This window comes from Mauremys reevesii, linkage group 18, assembly GCF_016161935.1.
Source record: "Mauremys reevesii isolate NIE-2019 linkage group 18, ASM1616193v1, whole genome shotgun sequence".
In the NCBI taxonomy this organism is placed as follows: domain Eukaryota; kingdom Metazoa; phylum Chordata; order Testudines; family Geoemydidae; genus Mauremys; species Mauremys reevesii.
Genome location: NC_052640.1, coordinates 19,091,436 through 19,106,278, shown reverse-complemented (window position 1 = coordinate 19,106,278; position 14,843 = coordinate 19,091,436). Strand labels below are relative to the sequence as shown.

Here is a 14,843-nt window from a genome sequence, read left to right as displayed (position 1 = left end):
AAGGGGAACTTGGCCTGCTCTGTGCTCTCAGCCCAGTGAAACAACCTCCCTGAGGTTGGGTCGGTCCCTTTAGGACAGAGCTATAAGGAGGGGGAGCCACTGTGTGAGCAAGAGATTTGCATGAAGGGGCCATTCTTCAGCTCTGGGGATTTAAGAGAGAATCAGAGGGTTCCTGGAAGAGAGACGTGATCCTCTGGATTCTCACCATGGCCTGGGCCCCTCTGCTCCTCGCGCTGCTCACTTACTGCATTGGTAAGGGGGGTTGATCTGGTGAATGATGCAAAATAAGAATTTCTAACAAGCTGTAGCGCTGCTCTCTCTGCAGGCAGCGCTGAGAACGTCGGTTCTGCTCCGGCGAGGGGGAGCTCTGATGAGCTTGTTTCTCATGTTTCAGGTTTCAGTTCCCAGCAGCTCCAGTCGCTGAAGGTGTCCGAGTTAGTGGCTCCTGGAGGGACCGTGACCCTCTCCTGCAGCCTGAGCACTGGGGCCCTCACTGATAATAACTACCCGCTCTGGGTTCAACAGAGAATGGGGAAAGTTCCCCAGCTGATCATGCACCATACCAGTACCAGGCCCTCCGGGATTCCAGCGCGTTTCACTGGCTCCAGATCGGGTAACACCATGTCCTTGACCATCACGGGAGCCCTAGCAGAGGACGACGCTGATTATTACTGTTCTGTGTGGACTGGGAGTGCTCTTCACAGTGGTACAATCAGATGGGGAAGTGATACAAAAACCTCCCGCCCCACTTCTGCCCTGCTGGGAGCTGTGGTGGCTGCAGAGCCCAGGGGATAAGTGAGGTATTTTGCAAAGATGAGCATCTCCCCCTGTGAATTCCACCTCTTCCCTCTCTGTGCAGGGTTTCCCAGCATCATCCCAGCTGATTGCCACAGTTAGCTAGAAAGGATAAGATATTGTCTCACCCACCTTGTCTCCCTAATATCCTGGGACCAACATGGCTGCAACCCAGCAAACAACAGTTAGAAGAAGCAGGCGGGTGGAGTGATAGAGAGGAAAGAGAATCGTAAAAGGAAAGAGAAGGAGCAGGAGCCGTTAGATGAAATTCCATCTCTGGGGCAGCTCCAGTTTCTCCATTCCCCACCCTTTTCCCCCTCTACTTGGCCGTCCCCCTACACAGCAGCTGTCGGGGCGCTGGCTGGCTGGCAGCATCCCGCTCCCTCTTGACGTCCATTCTTTCTTCATGAAGAAGGTCAGGCAGTGAGTGATGCCCTGACTCCCCTCTCAGCTCTCTCTGGTTGGGGCTGGGTTTGTGACGCTGGGTGGCCAAGCCCCAATTGAAGTTGGCTTTTACTCATTGAAGGGATGATTCTTCGTCACCCCAGAGGGGTGCAGAGTCCTGACAGGAGACCCAGGGAGATCCTGTTGCATGGAGGTGGCAGGGTGCAGGGAGCCTGCACAGATACATTCCCCACAGCCCCTGTGTACCTCCATCCCAGCATGCAGGGGAGTTTCAGGTACAGGAGGAAGCCAGTGGATCCGTGGCTGTGTGTGACAGAAGGCCCCCCTGTATTCACAGCCTGCACACTACTGCCCTGGCCCCCGCAAAGGGGAGGGGAAAGGAATGTGCAGACCCTGCGAAGCCTGAGTTGCAGGAGGGATTCCTCAGCAAGAGAAGAATTCACACACGAGTCCATTAAAACAAATGAACTCACGGATTCACTGGGAAAAGTTCCGTCCCTTCCAGCCGTCTTTGAAAAGCCTTGTGGCCACAGGTTAGATGTTTGTACAAATTGAAAGTGCAATGTCCTTCAAACTGAAGGAAACGAGACTCCCTGAAATAGACACCAAACATCTTCCAAGCCGTGTTACATTAGTGAATCCCTATATATCAGTGCAAGGATTTCAAAAAACAAGACAAACGTCATTTATTGCTGAAAAAAGAAACATGGCCAATTACCCCGGATCGTACTCGTCAAATTTCTTAATATTACACTGTACTCTAAAGGCTCCTGCTCCTTCTCTTTACACTGTACTCGTCAAATTTCTTAATATTAATACATTGGGCTGTATCACATGATGAGTTAATGTGCTAATGTATTTTCTAAAGACTTGGATTCAAATCTGCATCAGGCCTTGAAATATTGCCGTTAGGATCTGTACTATCATCAATTCAGTCTCGTACTTGGCTAGAAAAATATTAGTAATTCGGGTCCTTTTCCTTTCCGTTCTTCAGATTTCTCCTTTTCTTCATGGTCCTTGTTCCTCTGATTCCTCTTCATCCTCAGCTTTTATTTTTTAATAAAATGTTCCCTTTTCTAGAACGTAATGTGCATCCAGGGAGCAGGAAGCAGATTTGCATGAGGGGGCTACTCCCAAACTCTGAGGGTTTAAGAAAGAATCAGAGGTTTCCAGTCACAGACCCATTTCCCTCAGGAAGCCGAGCTCGTCTGGATTCCTCATCACTGCTTGGGCCCCTCTGCTCCTCACGCTGCTCCGTCATGTTGCTCAGCACCTGCAGAACAGGGTCCTGTTCATGCCAGAGGCTCTTAGGTGCTACCCAGTGCAGGTAACCAGTAATAATGTTCATGGCGTGAGGGGCCTCTCTCTTACTGCATTTCCTGAGCAGGTCTTCAACACGGCCACTGACAGAGCCCTGGGAGCGCAGCCCCTGTGCTCTGGGCTGAGCCCGTAACGTTCCCCTGGGAGGAATCTGAGGCAAAAGAAAAGCTTTTGCCCTGCTCACAGAGCTGCCGTTTGGCCAGAAGAGGTCACTAGAGCTGCAGAAATCCCCTGGCGTCTGGTGGTACCGGTGGCTAGTTTGCCATGCCCGGCGCCCTCTCAGCAGGGGCACTGGAACAATTCTTATAGTGGGGGCGAGGGCTGAGAGCCATTGAACCAAACTGTAAACCCTGCATAGAATGGAACCACTTCAAGCCAGGGGGTGCGGCAGCTCCCCAGCCCCCCAAGCTCCAGCACCTCTGCCTCTCAGTGCTCAGCCCAGCACAGAGTTCAGTGGCTTTCGGTTGACTCTGAACGCAGCTAAGTCACCTCTTAACCTTCTCTTTGACAAGCTAAATAGTGAGGGATAAAGTAACTCAGCCGACGATTAGTGTTTGCCAGACCTTGAAATATCCACGTAGCTCTTCTCTGAACCCTCTGTAACTTGTCAACAGCCTTTTACAATTGCAGACCCCAGACCTGGACACACTATCGAGTGGTCTCTTGAGTAACACAGACAAGGGAAATCTCATCTTAGACTCTGCTCAGAAACCAATGGGCAGCCAGCGCAGAGCCTGGTTTAAAGGTTTTGTAAATGGATAGACAACGGGGGTTGGCTCAGCTGGGGGGCCATTCTGTGGAAGGAGCAGGTCTCCAGGAGGGGCTGGAGTGAGGCGAGTGGATGGCTTGGCAGCCCAGAATTGCCAGGGCATTCCCTGCATAGGGGGAACTTGGCAGACAGCACAGAGATGGTTGTGGGAGGAGTGGACAGAGGGGTCACCGAGGCCGGTACCACTGGCAGAGTAGAGCTGCTGCGGGGGAGACACAAGAGACTAGGGCAGATATTGAGGCTGGGAGAAGTTCTGTAGGGCTTTGTGGGCAAGAACAAGCAGATTACACTTGAAGAGGCAGAGAAGAGGGATACCAAGAGGGAGGTAGTGTCAGGATGGGAGGCAGGGAGATGACTTTAGTTTCAGGGTTTTCTGCGGGTTGGATGGGGCCATGAGGGAGATTTGGAAGCTGACTCCTACCCAGAGACCCTGACAATCTCAGCAGGGTAATTAGACTTTTTTATAAGTCCTTTGGGAACTCCCCAATTTATGGTGTCTCTGCCTTTCTCCCATGTGCTGCGGTGCATTTAGCAGCCAGTGAGCAGGGAGCTGATTTGCATGGAGGGGCTGTTTTTGAGCTCTGGGGGTTTAAGAGGGAATCGGAGGGTTCCAGCCACAGACCCGTTTGCCTTAGGAAACCGAGCTCGTCTGGATTCCCACCATGGCTTGGGCCCCTCTGCTCCTCGCGCTGCTCACTTACTGCTCGGGTAGGGAAGAAAGATGTACTTGACTCTCTCTGCTCTGAGATGCTGGCAGTGGCTCAGCCCCTCTCACAGGTTTCAGACTGGCAGAGCCACATTTCAGTTCTTTCCTATCTCGTTCAAGGTTCCAGCTCGCAGCCTGTGCTGACTCAACCGCCCTCGGTGTCCGTGTCCCCCGGAGAGAATGTGAGACTTGCCTGCACCATGTCCTCAGGGTACAGCAGTCCCAGCTACAGGGTGCAATGGTATCAGCAGAAGCCGGGCAGTGCCCCACGGTTCGTGTACCACTATCAAACTAGCAGTGACCAGGGCAGGGGCACAGGGATCCCAGCACGATTCACCGTCTCCCCTGACACCTCCAACAACCTCTGGAATTTAGTCATCTCTGGGGTCCAAGCAGAGGATGATGCTGATTATTACTGTGCCACATGGGATGGTGGTAGTCTCACTCATCACAGTGATACAGTGAGATAGAGAAGTGAGACCTAAACTCTCTGTCACAGCCTGTGCCCACGTGAGGGTCAGACCGTGAACTTCCTAGAGACACCGACACAGACAGTAGAGAAAAAGACAAGCCGACAAACCCAGAGAGATGCCTTTGATCATTCCTTGGGGAGTCACTGTCCCCTGAACCCAGGCACTGTCTGTCTGCCTTGCTCTGGGGCCTGTTTCACGTTGATCTCTACATTGCCCTCTTCTCTTGCAAACCCTGTTGAGTGAGGGGCTGGTAGATGGTGTCCCAGGTTGGTTTGAAGTGCTGGGGCTATGTCGGTTGTAATCAGCTCTTCACAGGAAGAGTATCTGAGAGAGCAGTCAGAGAATGGGGGAAATCTCTGACATGTAGCTACAATGTAGTGCACTGCTGGTGCTATGCAATAATACATTAATCATAGCAAACACTTCAAGGAACCAGATGCCACAGACTCTGGAGAAAGCAATTTCAAATGGCCCAAAAGAATTCAATCAGAACTTCCCACATCTCAGCGCTCTCTTCTCAGAGCCTTCCGGAGCCTTGGTGCCTGTCTGTAGAGCTCTCCCCACATTCCTGATGTTCTGTGGTACAGAGCATGTCATGATTATAATCCTGATTTCCCTTCTAATCCTATTTTTTATTAACTTCTTGTTATTTTAATTGAACTTTCTTCGCTTTTCAATTAAAAAAAGCATTTAAGAAATGGAAGGCTGCTGTAGTAGCTCTGTTGGTCTTTGCCCTGAGCTCCCGGTTTTTCCTTGTCAATCACTGGAGTCGCAAACACAGCTGTATCTGAGCCCACCAAATAGCAGAGCTGTGGGATGCAGAAGAGTTCAACACTCTGCTAGTGCCTGGCATGGAAATGAGGGGGCAGGGATTTCTCTGCACACACCCAGCAGGCATCGCTCTGGAAGCTACATGGACACAATGCTTCAGCCCCTCCTGTTAAGCTGTAAAGATCTATTTATTTGTGAGGAAACAATTTGTAACAGTGAAAAATAAGAAAAACAAGTAACCACTTCTCAAAGTGGCTAAGAAGAGGTCTGCTATTGTTACAAATCTCAATTCCATGGGAAAGGAAAGGAACGAGATCACACCGTGAAAGAACTCTACAGCGATCTGGGCCCAGGTGAGACCCCAAAGAGCCTGGGGCAGCACCACTGGAGTTAGTGGGTGTTTTGCCATTGATATCAAAGGAGAAGGACAGGTGCGCCTTGGCACCCACCCAGAGCTGGGCAACAGTATTTCATCATATTTCCCTGATTTCACCCCAAACGGTGACCATTTGCATTGCAGGCAATTTCACATCCTCCAGTTTCTTCCTTTTAGGAGTCTTTTTCAGACTGCTCCTTCCCACAGCCACTGGGAAAGAGTGGATTTTCCATGGTGTCGCCCCCAATCCAAGTGTGCCGGAAACAATGAGCCCATTTCACTAATCAATAGTGCTATTCATAATAACAATAACAACCTACACATACAAAATATAGAAACTAGGAGAGGGGCAAGAGCTCACTGCTGGGGAGAGTTGGCTGAGCAGACGGGGGTTTTGTTAGGGGCACCAAGGGCGTGGGGCGAGGAGAGAACTGGGGCTGGAAGGGACGGAGGCTCGAGTGGAGCTGGGAGGCTGAGGTTGCTCGGGGGTGTTGTCCTTTATGTTTCTTTCATACTGCACCTTACACTGGGATCAGCCAGTTTCCCATTTGTGTTCACCAAGCACCTTCCCTCTGCTCCTTCAAACAGCTCCCAACGAGCCGCAGCTTCAGTGAAAAATTCCGCTGTAAAACCCACCCGGCACTGTGTGCTTGTCCTGTTTCCCCTTTGCTCTCTTGCACGGCCTGGTGCCTCCAGGCTGTAGCCTGTCTGGGGCAGGGCTGTGTCAGTTGTTTGCCATATGTAACTGTTGTCTGACATCAGCTAAGCCAGCATCACTATGTGAAGAAAAAGCCATTATTATTTTAGGGCGTATATAGTTATGTTTTCTGCCAGCCATTCCTTTGCTCTTCTCCTACTATAGCCTGCTGAAATACATCCCAGCAGGGGCCACTTTTCCCAACGAGGCCTTAATTTGTGCACGTGCAATGTCTCACGCACCATCATTTGCACTCACTGTTTCTGAACACTGTCCGATACACAGACAAGTGACTGGATTTCCTCACACACGTGCAAATACTGGGAAACTGGCTTTGGAAAGATCATGCACAAAACTAGTGAGCACAGACCGCCTGAGCCCACTTTAATCTGGCCATAAAAGAACAAAATCAGAAGACGTTCTGTGATGCATGTCATCTAGTTTATATTCATGACTGAGCACAAGGCAGCAGGAACTCGGTCAATCAGTCAGATCTGGAGAGCTGGACTCTTCCCAGGCAGCCCCTGTGGTGTGAGGAATGTGACTCGTGCATGTGGATCACTGCACCAATGGAGCAGGTGCACAAAAGGGAAAGCAGGGAAGAAGGGAAAGCAAACACTGCTTGTGGCCACTAGGTGGGGGCATTTCATTAACCTTGTGGCCAAGAACTGACAAGCCAGTTTGTGCTGAAGGGTTATCGGGGGACTGAGGGAGAAGTGATGAAAGTGTCGACATGGGCTTTCTCGGGTTGGTTGGGTTCTTTACTACACACCTGGGTTGGGCTTGGGAGACAAATCCATAGTTCAGCTTTTCCCCTTTCTCCCAGGCAAATCCTCTCACGGCTGGGAAAATAGGGGCCAGCAGAGTGATTAGTGGGCAGGAGTGAGGCAAGGGCGCTAAGTGCTGCCCAGAAGATGTCTCTGAGCGGTCGGGTACATCAGCGAGCAGCACAGCTCATTTGCATGCTGGCTCAATCCAGCCTGGCCCCAGGCTCATTTGCATGTGGCCTGCCCCTTAAGGCTCTAAAAGCTGCTACAGGATTTCACAAAGGCAGGAACCAGCTGAACCCCAAGGACAGGGTTGGCTCCTTCTCTCCCTCTGTCCATCTCCTCCCTGCACCATGGCCCTGTGCGCTCTGCCTCTCTGTCTCCTGGGGCTGTTCCTGGCAGGTAATTCCCCACCAGGATGACTTTTGGGGGGCAGGTAAATGAGCTAATTAGGGTTTCGCACAAGCCGTGCAGCACTAACAGATCTGAGTTTTGTCTCTGGCAGGTTCTTGTGCCCAGCACGTGGTGACGCAGCCGCCCTCAGTGTCGGGGTCTCCAGGGCAGACAGTGAAACTCTCGTGCAGCGTCAGTGGAGGATACGACATCAGTAGCTATGGAATAGGCTGGTACCAACAGACCCCAGGGAATCCTCCCAGATACCTGCTCTATTATGTTAGTGATTCTAGCACAGGCAGGGGCACTGGGGTCCCGGACCGGTTCTCTGGCTCTGCCTCCGGCAGTGTTGGCTACTTAACCATCTCTGGGCTCCAAGCCGAGGATGACGCTGATTATTACTGTGCGACTTGGGACAATAGCGCTAAGATGCTCACAGTGGTGTAATCAGAGAGGGAACCGAGACAAAAACCTTTCACATTTCACTGACCAACACCGAGCGAGACTCTGAGGAAGAGCTTTGAGGCTAGTGGGGCACAGCTGTGGTCAGAGAGAGGCTCCCTTGGCCGTGTTGTACCCGGCTTTGCTGAAGGGATTGCGTTTCCGTCACACTAGATCCCCCTCCTCCTAGACTAATCTCCTGGCACTGCATGGGGGGTGGGGGCTGCCCGCAGATCGGGAGCTCTGGGATCCTCTGCCCAGAGGGGCTGTTCAAGGTCATATTCTCTACAACCTCCCCATCTCCTACTACACAAATCAGGATCACAGAGCACATGCAGTGTGGGGCCTTAGGCCCCATAGCTATGAGCAGGGGTGGCTCCAGGCACCAGCACAGCAAGCGCGTGCCTGGGGCGGTAAGTCTCTGTGAGGGCTGTAGTCAGGCAGCCGTCGGCGGCATGCTTGCAGGAGATCCGCTGGTCCCGCAGCTTCGGCGGCAATTCGGCGGTGGGTACGCTGAAGGCGTGAGACCGGCAGCTCACTCGCAGAAATGCTGCCGACTCTGCATGACCAGCAGATCCCTCGCAGGCATGCCGCTGAAGGCCACCTGACTGCCGTGCTTGGGGCAGCAAAAAACGTAGAGTTGTCCCTGGCTGTGAGGCAGCATATGGGGCAATTTGTAGCTCCGCAAATGGAGGTAGAGTTCAAAGGCATCAGGGCAGCAATCCAGGCAGATGAGAACAATAAATCCTCAGCAGGGTGCTCCCCTGCCCCTGTTCCTCTTGGAATCACCATCCTCTGTTTCCCTAACACACTCTGCACATATATTCCAGTGCTGAGCACGTCCCCCCAGCACTGAGGGCCCCCAGCCGGCCTGGTCATGGAGTCTGAATCACGTTCGGGTTGCGGGGGAGGTGACACACTGCATCTCAGCCCTGCCAATTGCTCACCCCAGGCAAGAGGGTGAATAGAGTTTTGCAGGCTGTATTGTGGGTGTTAAATTTTAAAAGGAAAATCCCCATCCTGGAGCAGGGACTGAGCTGCTTTGATCTAGATTCCACATGGCCTGTCTGTGGGGATGAACCTGCATTTGCTGAGTGGACAGAAGTCAGCTGATGGGGGCGGGTTTTGTGGAAGTTGAGAGGGGGGTTGGTGAGCAGGGGTCAGTGAGGCAGGGTGTCTGGGAACCTTGGCAGGAGCATGTAACAAAAATCATTAAAGAATTGCCAATTTTGTATAATGTGGGTGTCATGTCAGCTGTGCAATTAGCTTTCTTAAGCAGCACTGGGTTCTGACTGTTCAAAGTTAAGTCAGGTCTGAAGGCCAATATCCTGCATTTCCACTCTGCCGTGAGTCTGGGATTGGCCAAAGGAAAAGCACATCCAGTGACTTTGCCTTTCACAGCCTTTGTTGTCAGGGTCCCTGGTGAAAGGTGGAGCAGGCAGGATACTCCGACGGGTGACTCTAGTCACATGATCCACTACTTCTCCCAGCCAGGGGACACTATTGACCCTCCCAGCACGTGTTGTAATGAGGTGCGGCTCTGGGGATCATTAGGAGCCTGGGGTGAAGTTAGACATTTTCTGTGGAGTGCTCCAAGCCTGGCATAAACCCAAAGGACAAGTGAGAAGGCAAACCATAACAGAAAGTGCATTGGAGAGCAGGCCCAATGAGGCTTGGAGCATGACGATATGTAGAGATAGTTTAATAATATAGCTCCTCTCACCCCGAGAGCTCCCAAAGTGCCTCGCAAAGGATATGTCCTGTAGACAACGTTCATGAAATGCAGCCAACTCTGGGGAGGAGGGGGGTGAATATGGAAAGTGACACACCCATTGGTTGAGGGATGGAGAAGAGGAATTTTCACTGAGGACACTGGGGCAAACTTCTGCAGTGATGAAATTGCTGTGGGATCTGTAATGGTCCTGCAGAGGGCACAGGAGCTCTGTTGTTAAGGTCTAATCTTGTGCTGGCAACATCACACAGCCCATTGCTCCATTAATTGGGCTCTGATAATGATCATTGATTCGCAGACTGTGTTAATGCCCCTCTCTGAATAAACTTCCTTGAAGAGCCGAAGCCTCAGTGACTGTCCCAGCCTCTCTGAGATTAGCTCAGGTTCCCAGGCTCATTTGCATTCTGGATTCCCCTGCCCCACCTTTCAGGCTCTAAAAGGTGCTGCAAGTTCCCCCAAAGGGAGAGGCTGGTCCGAGAATCAACAACAATTGAACTGCAGGGCCAGGCTCCTTCCTTTGTCCACCTCCTCCCTGCATGGGGCTCAGTCCGCTCTGATTCTCTGCCTGCCGAGGCTTTTCCTGGCAGGTCCAGTACTGGCCTCGGTTCAAAAGCCCAGCTCTCCATGGAGCAGGAAGGGAGGGTTGATGAGCTGTATTTGTGTTTTCTCTCAGTTGGCAGCATTGACTCAGCCAAGCCCTGTACATCTGTCCCCAGCAGACACTGTTAGATGGGCCTGCACCATAAGTGGTGACAGCATCCCTGGCTACCCCATCTCTTTGCTTCAGCGCAGATTTAAGAACCTCCAGAATAGCTGCTCTGTTACAAAGACGACTCTCACCAGGCCATGTCTCAGGGTCCCTGATCAGTTCTCTGCTTCCAACGACTCTCCAGCGACCCCTGAAATCTACCAGTCTCTGGGGCCCACACAGAAGATGCTGATTATGACTTTTTGGCACTAAGGGGAGCGGGGGGACTGGGAGTAACACTGTGCCACAGTTTCCTGGGGAACTGAGACCCAAACTCCACCACATCCATGTAGGTAGCGGGAAGTGAGACCAAAACCCTGTTGGATCCCGTAAGGGCTGCTCTTCTCTTGGGACACATACGCGACTTGCTTCCTCATGCTCACAGCCCCCTCAGAATTCATCACCTTGAAGGACAAAGCCTGAAACCTTGAGGGATTGTCACTCTGGGCCTCCCCCTCCGCCAGTTTCTCCTGTCTGAGGCAGTCTGAGCAACCGGGGACAACTCCAGAGAGCAGAGTGGCAGTTAGGGCCTGTTGTGTCTCTCTCACTGTCTAGAGATTCTCTTATGGAACCCGTCCCCATGGTGTCTGAGCGCCTCTCAGTGTGTTGTGTCACTTGTCCCTGCACAGAGACCCCTTGGAACGAGCCCCCTCTTTAGAAATCTGTGCTTTGCACCACTTCACAGCACTGCAACACTAGCGTCTTGGCTGCATTCTGCAGGGTGGCTGTAGAGGAGGGGCTCCCCTGGGATGCAATGCGCAGCTCTCTTTCCAAGGCAAATTGGGAGCTGAAATCCCCTGTCAGCCACTGCAAAGACCAAACCCTTCTGCCCCAGAGCTAAGCCGTGCAGGGAGAGGTCACTGCAGTCAGGGGCGGGGGACAGAGCAGCATTTCTGTCCCCGGTAACTCTCCATTCTGCTCTACACCACAAAACCCAGCAGAGTGTGACTGTGACTCTAGCCTGGGCACCTGGAAACCCAAGTCAGTTATTTCTCTGCAGCTGGGCTGCCCCCATGGGAGACCGTGTGACCTAATGAACATTGACTTGTGCAAACTGAGAGAGCAGGACACCGCGGCGAGCAAGAGGGGTGATTTCGGTCTGACTCCACTGGATGGGGCTCGTGTGTGCTTTATCCTCCTGACGCCGACAGGGAACAGCAGCCACGTTTCCTCTCCCCTGGAGCTGGAGGCAGAGGCCAGGGCCAAACTGGGCTTTATCTGTTTGTTGGGGTAACTTAGTGCTCAGTGGATGCAGGGCAGGTGCAAGGATGTTTTGCGCCCTAGGCAAAACTTCCACCTTGCGCCCTCCCCCCTCCCTGAGCCCCCACCCTGAGGCACTCCCTGCCCCGCGGCAGCTCCCCCCTCCACCTTGCGGTGCCCCCCCTGCAGCAGCTCCCCACCCCCCACCTGAGGCACTCCCCCCACCCCAGCTCACCCCAGCTCCGCCTCCCCCCCGAGCACGCCATCGCTGCTTCACTTCTCCTGCCTCCCAGGCTTGCGGCGCCTAAGCTGATTGGTGCTGCAAGCCTGGGAGGTGGGAGAAGTGAAGCAACTCAGCCCTGCTCCGCCTCCTCCCCGAGCACTCCGTCACCGCTTCACTTCTCCTGCCTCCCAGGCTTGCGGCACCAATCAGCTTAGGCACCGCAAGCCTGGGAGTTGGGAGAAGTGAAGCAGGCACGGCGTGCTCGGGGAGGAGGCAGGGCAGGGGTGAGCTGGGGCGGGGAGTTCCCCTGCATGCCGCCTCCTCCCCTCTTACTTGCTGCAGGCGGCCCTCCCCGCCCTCCCCTGCCCCAGCTCCCTCTGCCTAAATGCTGGCTGTGACCGGGGTGGCCGAAGATCCAGCCGCCGTGGTCGCTTGCAAAGAAAATGCCGCCCCCCAAATCCTAGCGCCCTAGGCGACCACCTAGGTCTCCTAAATGGTTGCACCGGCCCTGAGTGGATGCTGTGTGCAGGGGGGGAAAAGGCTAAAGAGGAGGCCACTCGCTGACACAACCTTTCCCCTCTATCCCACCCGCTATTTTTGAGCCCTAGCCCAAGCTGCAACTTCAAAGCGCTGTGTATGCAGCTGGTTTTAAAGTATTAGCGTGAGTTCCACTCGCCCGAGTCTGTCCAAATGCTGTGTGGACATACTGAATAAGACTCTGCTTTGCTCAGAAGGGAAGTTTCTTCGTGGCCTGGAATTCCTCCATAATTTGGAGCTGTCTGCCTGGCCCCAAGGAACTGTATGTGGGTTGTAATCCTGGCACAACCCCCTGCTACCCCAAACATCCACATGGGGGAGGGGCGCTTTGCTAAAGGGGCTGCGAGCTCGGTGGGTGTTGGGAGAACAGTGGTAAGAATTGTGCCTTGGAATAAGAAATCGGGAATAACGAACCAACTTCAGCCTCGTTGCGTATCTGCGGTGACACCTTCTGATTTTGTCCTTCGCTCCCTTTAGAAGAGCTCTGACTGCCCCTCAGCCCCTGACTCCCAGAACAACCCGCCCCACTGCTCCACTTCTGTGCTTCCTGGTGCCCTGCTGCTGGCACTGGCACAGAGACCATTCAGTGTTCCCTGCTCCTCACCACAACCCCCATTCCCTGCCTCACCGCAGCACCTGAGAGAAGGGTGGAGGTTCTCACCAGGCAGCTCACAGGAGGAGAGACAGGCAGGAGCCAGGGAGTTTGGAACTGGAATCACAGCCACACCCAAACTCTGCCAGCGCACTCCGTGGCAGGATTGGGTCTGATTGGTGGTTAATTTGTGCCAGGCCTTGCCAGGGCTGAGCCCCGGCACCTCTGGTCCCGGCAGTTCATAGCCCCGGCACCTCTGGTCCCGGCAGTTCACCACCCCGGCACCTCTGGGCTTGGCAGTTCACCGCCACAGCGCCTCTGGGTTTGGCAGTTCATCGTTCCAGCACATCTGGGCTCCGCAGTTCATAGCCCCAGCAACTCTGGGCCGGGCAGTTCAGAGCCCCAGTGCCTCTGGGCTCGGTAGTTCATTGCTCTGGCACCTCTGGGCTTGCCATGTCAGTTATGAAAGTAAAAAAATTGCTTGAGCCCTGGCTTGTATCATTATAAATGAAGGCCTGGCTGTGATATTCTGCTTCAGACTCAGGCCCATCTGCACATGCAGCCTCACTATGGCAGTGAACCAGTCGTGCCAGGGCTTTGCACAGGGCTCTAATAGTGCACAGATGGGCCACACACCATGCTCAGCTTCTGGCCCAGTGGGCTGCTGATTAATGTCTGAGTGCTCTGAGGGACTCCAGTAAATGAAACCTGCTCACAGACGTACGGCCCGAACCTGTGTGATGCTGAGGGTCTCCCAGAAGGGCCGAGCACCTCGTCTCCCACCTGAAGCCTTTGAGAACAGGGGATGTTCCACACGTCAGCGGGTCAGGCCCACATACCCTGCTAGTCTGAGCTGAGGGCTGGGGGGAGGGAGACGCAGCCCATACTGGGGCAGAAGGACACACACTACAGCAGAGCAAGGCAGAGAAGACCGATGTGACGCATGTGGCCATGTAACTGAACGCAGACATCATCAGTCTGTTCTCTGGGCTTTGCACCATTAAATATGGACTCCCTGCTGTTGCCATGGCAGCGGTGCATCAGCAGCCCTTTTGTGTTCCAGTTGTAGAGGGTAGCGTTGTGTACGCTCGCTCACTCTCGAGTGCATGCGCTCTCTCCCGGACTTAGCATTTGTTCTTTCTTTGCTGTTTTCCTTCAAATAAGTCGTCTAGACGGCCAAATACGTGTTTGGCTTTGTGTGTGTGTGGAAACGTCACAGCAGCCAGCGCGAGAGCCCCAGAATTATCCAAACTGGCTCCCGGGTGAGAACAGAACAGGATCATCCCAGTGAGACTGGCCGACTGCAGCCGAGAATGGAGCAACTCAGATCATTACAGCTCTGCTTCCCGTCTTTGGACACGGGTCACCCTCAGCAGAGCTGAACTCGTCACTGGGCTCAGGGAGGTACTGCTCAGGGGAAGGCCGTGTGAGGATCATCCCTTCTGTATTGCATCACAAACAAACTCATCAGCAAACCTGTGCTACCAACATGGGACTGGGAATAGCCCTGAAGCTGGCGGGAGAGGGGACTAGGCAGGGCTCCTCCTAATCCAGCAGATTCCTGGAGTTTCTTAATATTTTACCCTGTATAGCTCAGTACTTTACAGTCAGACCGAATGTACGAAAGATCCCCTGTATGTCTCTGCCTTATCTTGGGGTGACGCAGGTGCCCAGAGCAGCAGCCGGTCAGGAAGGGGCAGATTTGCATGAAGGGGCCGTTCTCCAGCACTGGGGGTTTAAGAGAGAATTGGAGGGTCCCAGCCACAGACCCGTTTGCCTCAGGAAGCCGAGTTCATCTGGATTCCCACCATGGCCTGGGTCCCTCTGCTCCTCGCGCTGCTCACTTACTGCTCCGGTGAGAGAGGGGCCCAGGGCAGCCCTTGACTGGGTTTCACCTT

At 53.6% G+C, this 14,843-nt stretch overlaps 1 protein-coding gene and 2 gene segments (V, D, J or C); all 3 read left to right on the top strand.

The window, feature by feature from the left end:
• LOC120386422 (immunoglobulin lambda-1 light chain-like) overlaps positions 1–14,843 on the top strand; it is a 482,696-nt gene that overhangs the window by 31,397 nt on the left and 436,456 nt on the right. The window lies entirely within an intron of this gene.
• LOC120386430 lies at positions 54–1,906 on the top strand. The segment is given in 2 exon segments: positions 54–252; positions 395–1,906. Coding segments are annotated over 2 exon segments (447 nt in total).
• Positions 3,917–4,647, top strand: LOC120386436. The segment is given in 2 exon segments: positions 3,917–3,997; positions 4,116–4,647. Coding segments are annotated over 2 exon segments (396 nt in total).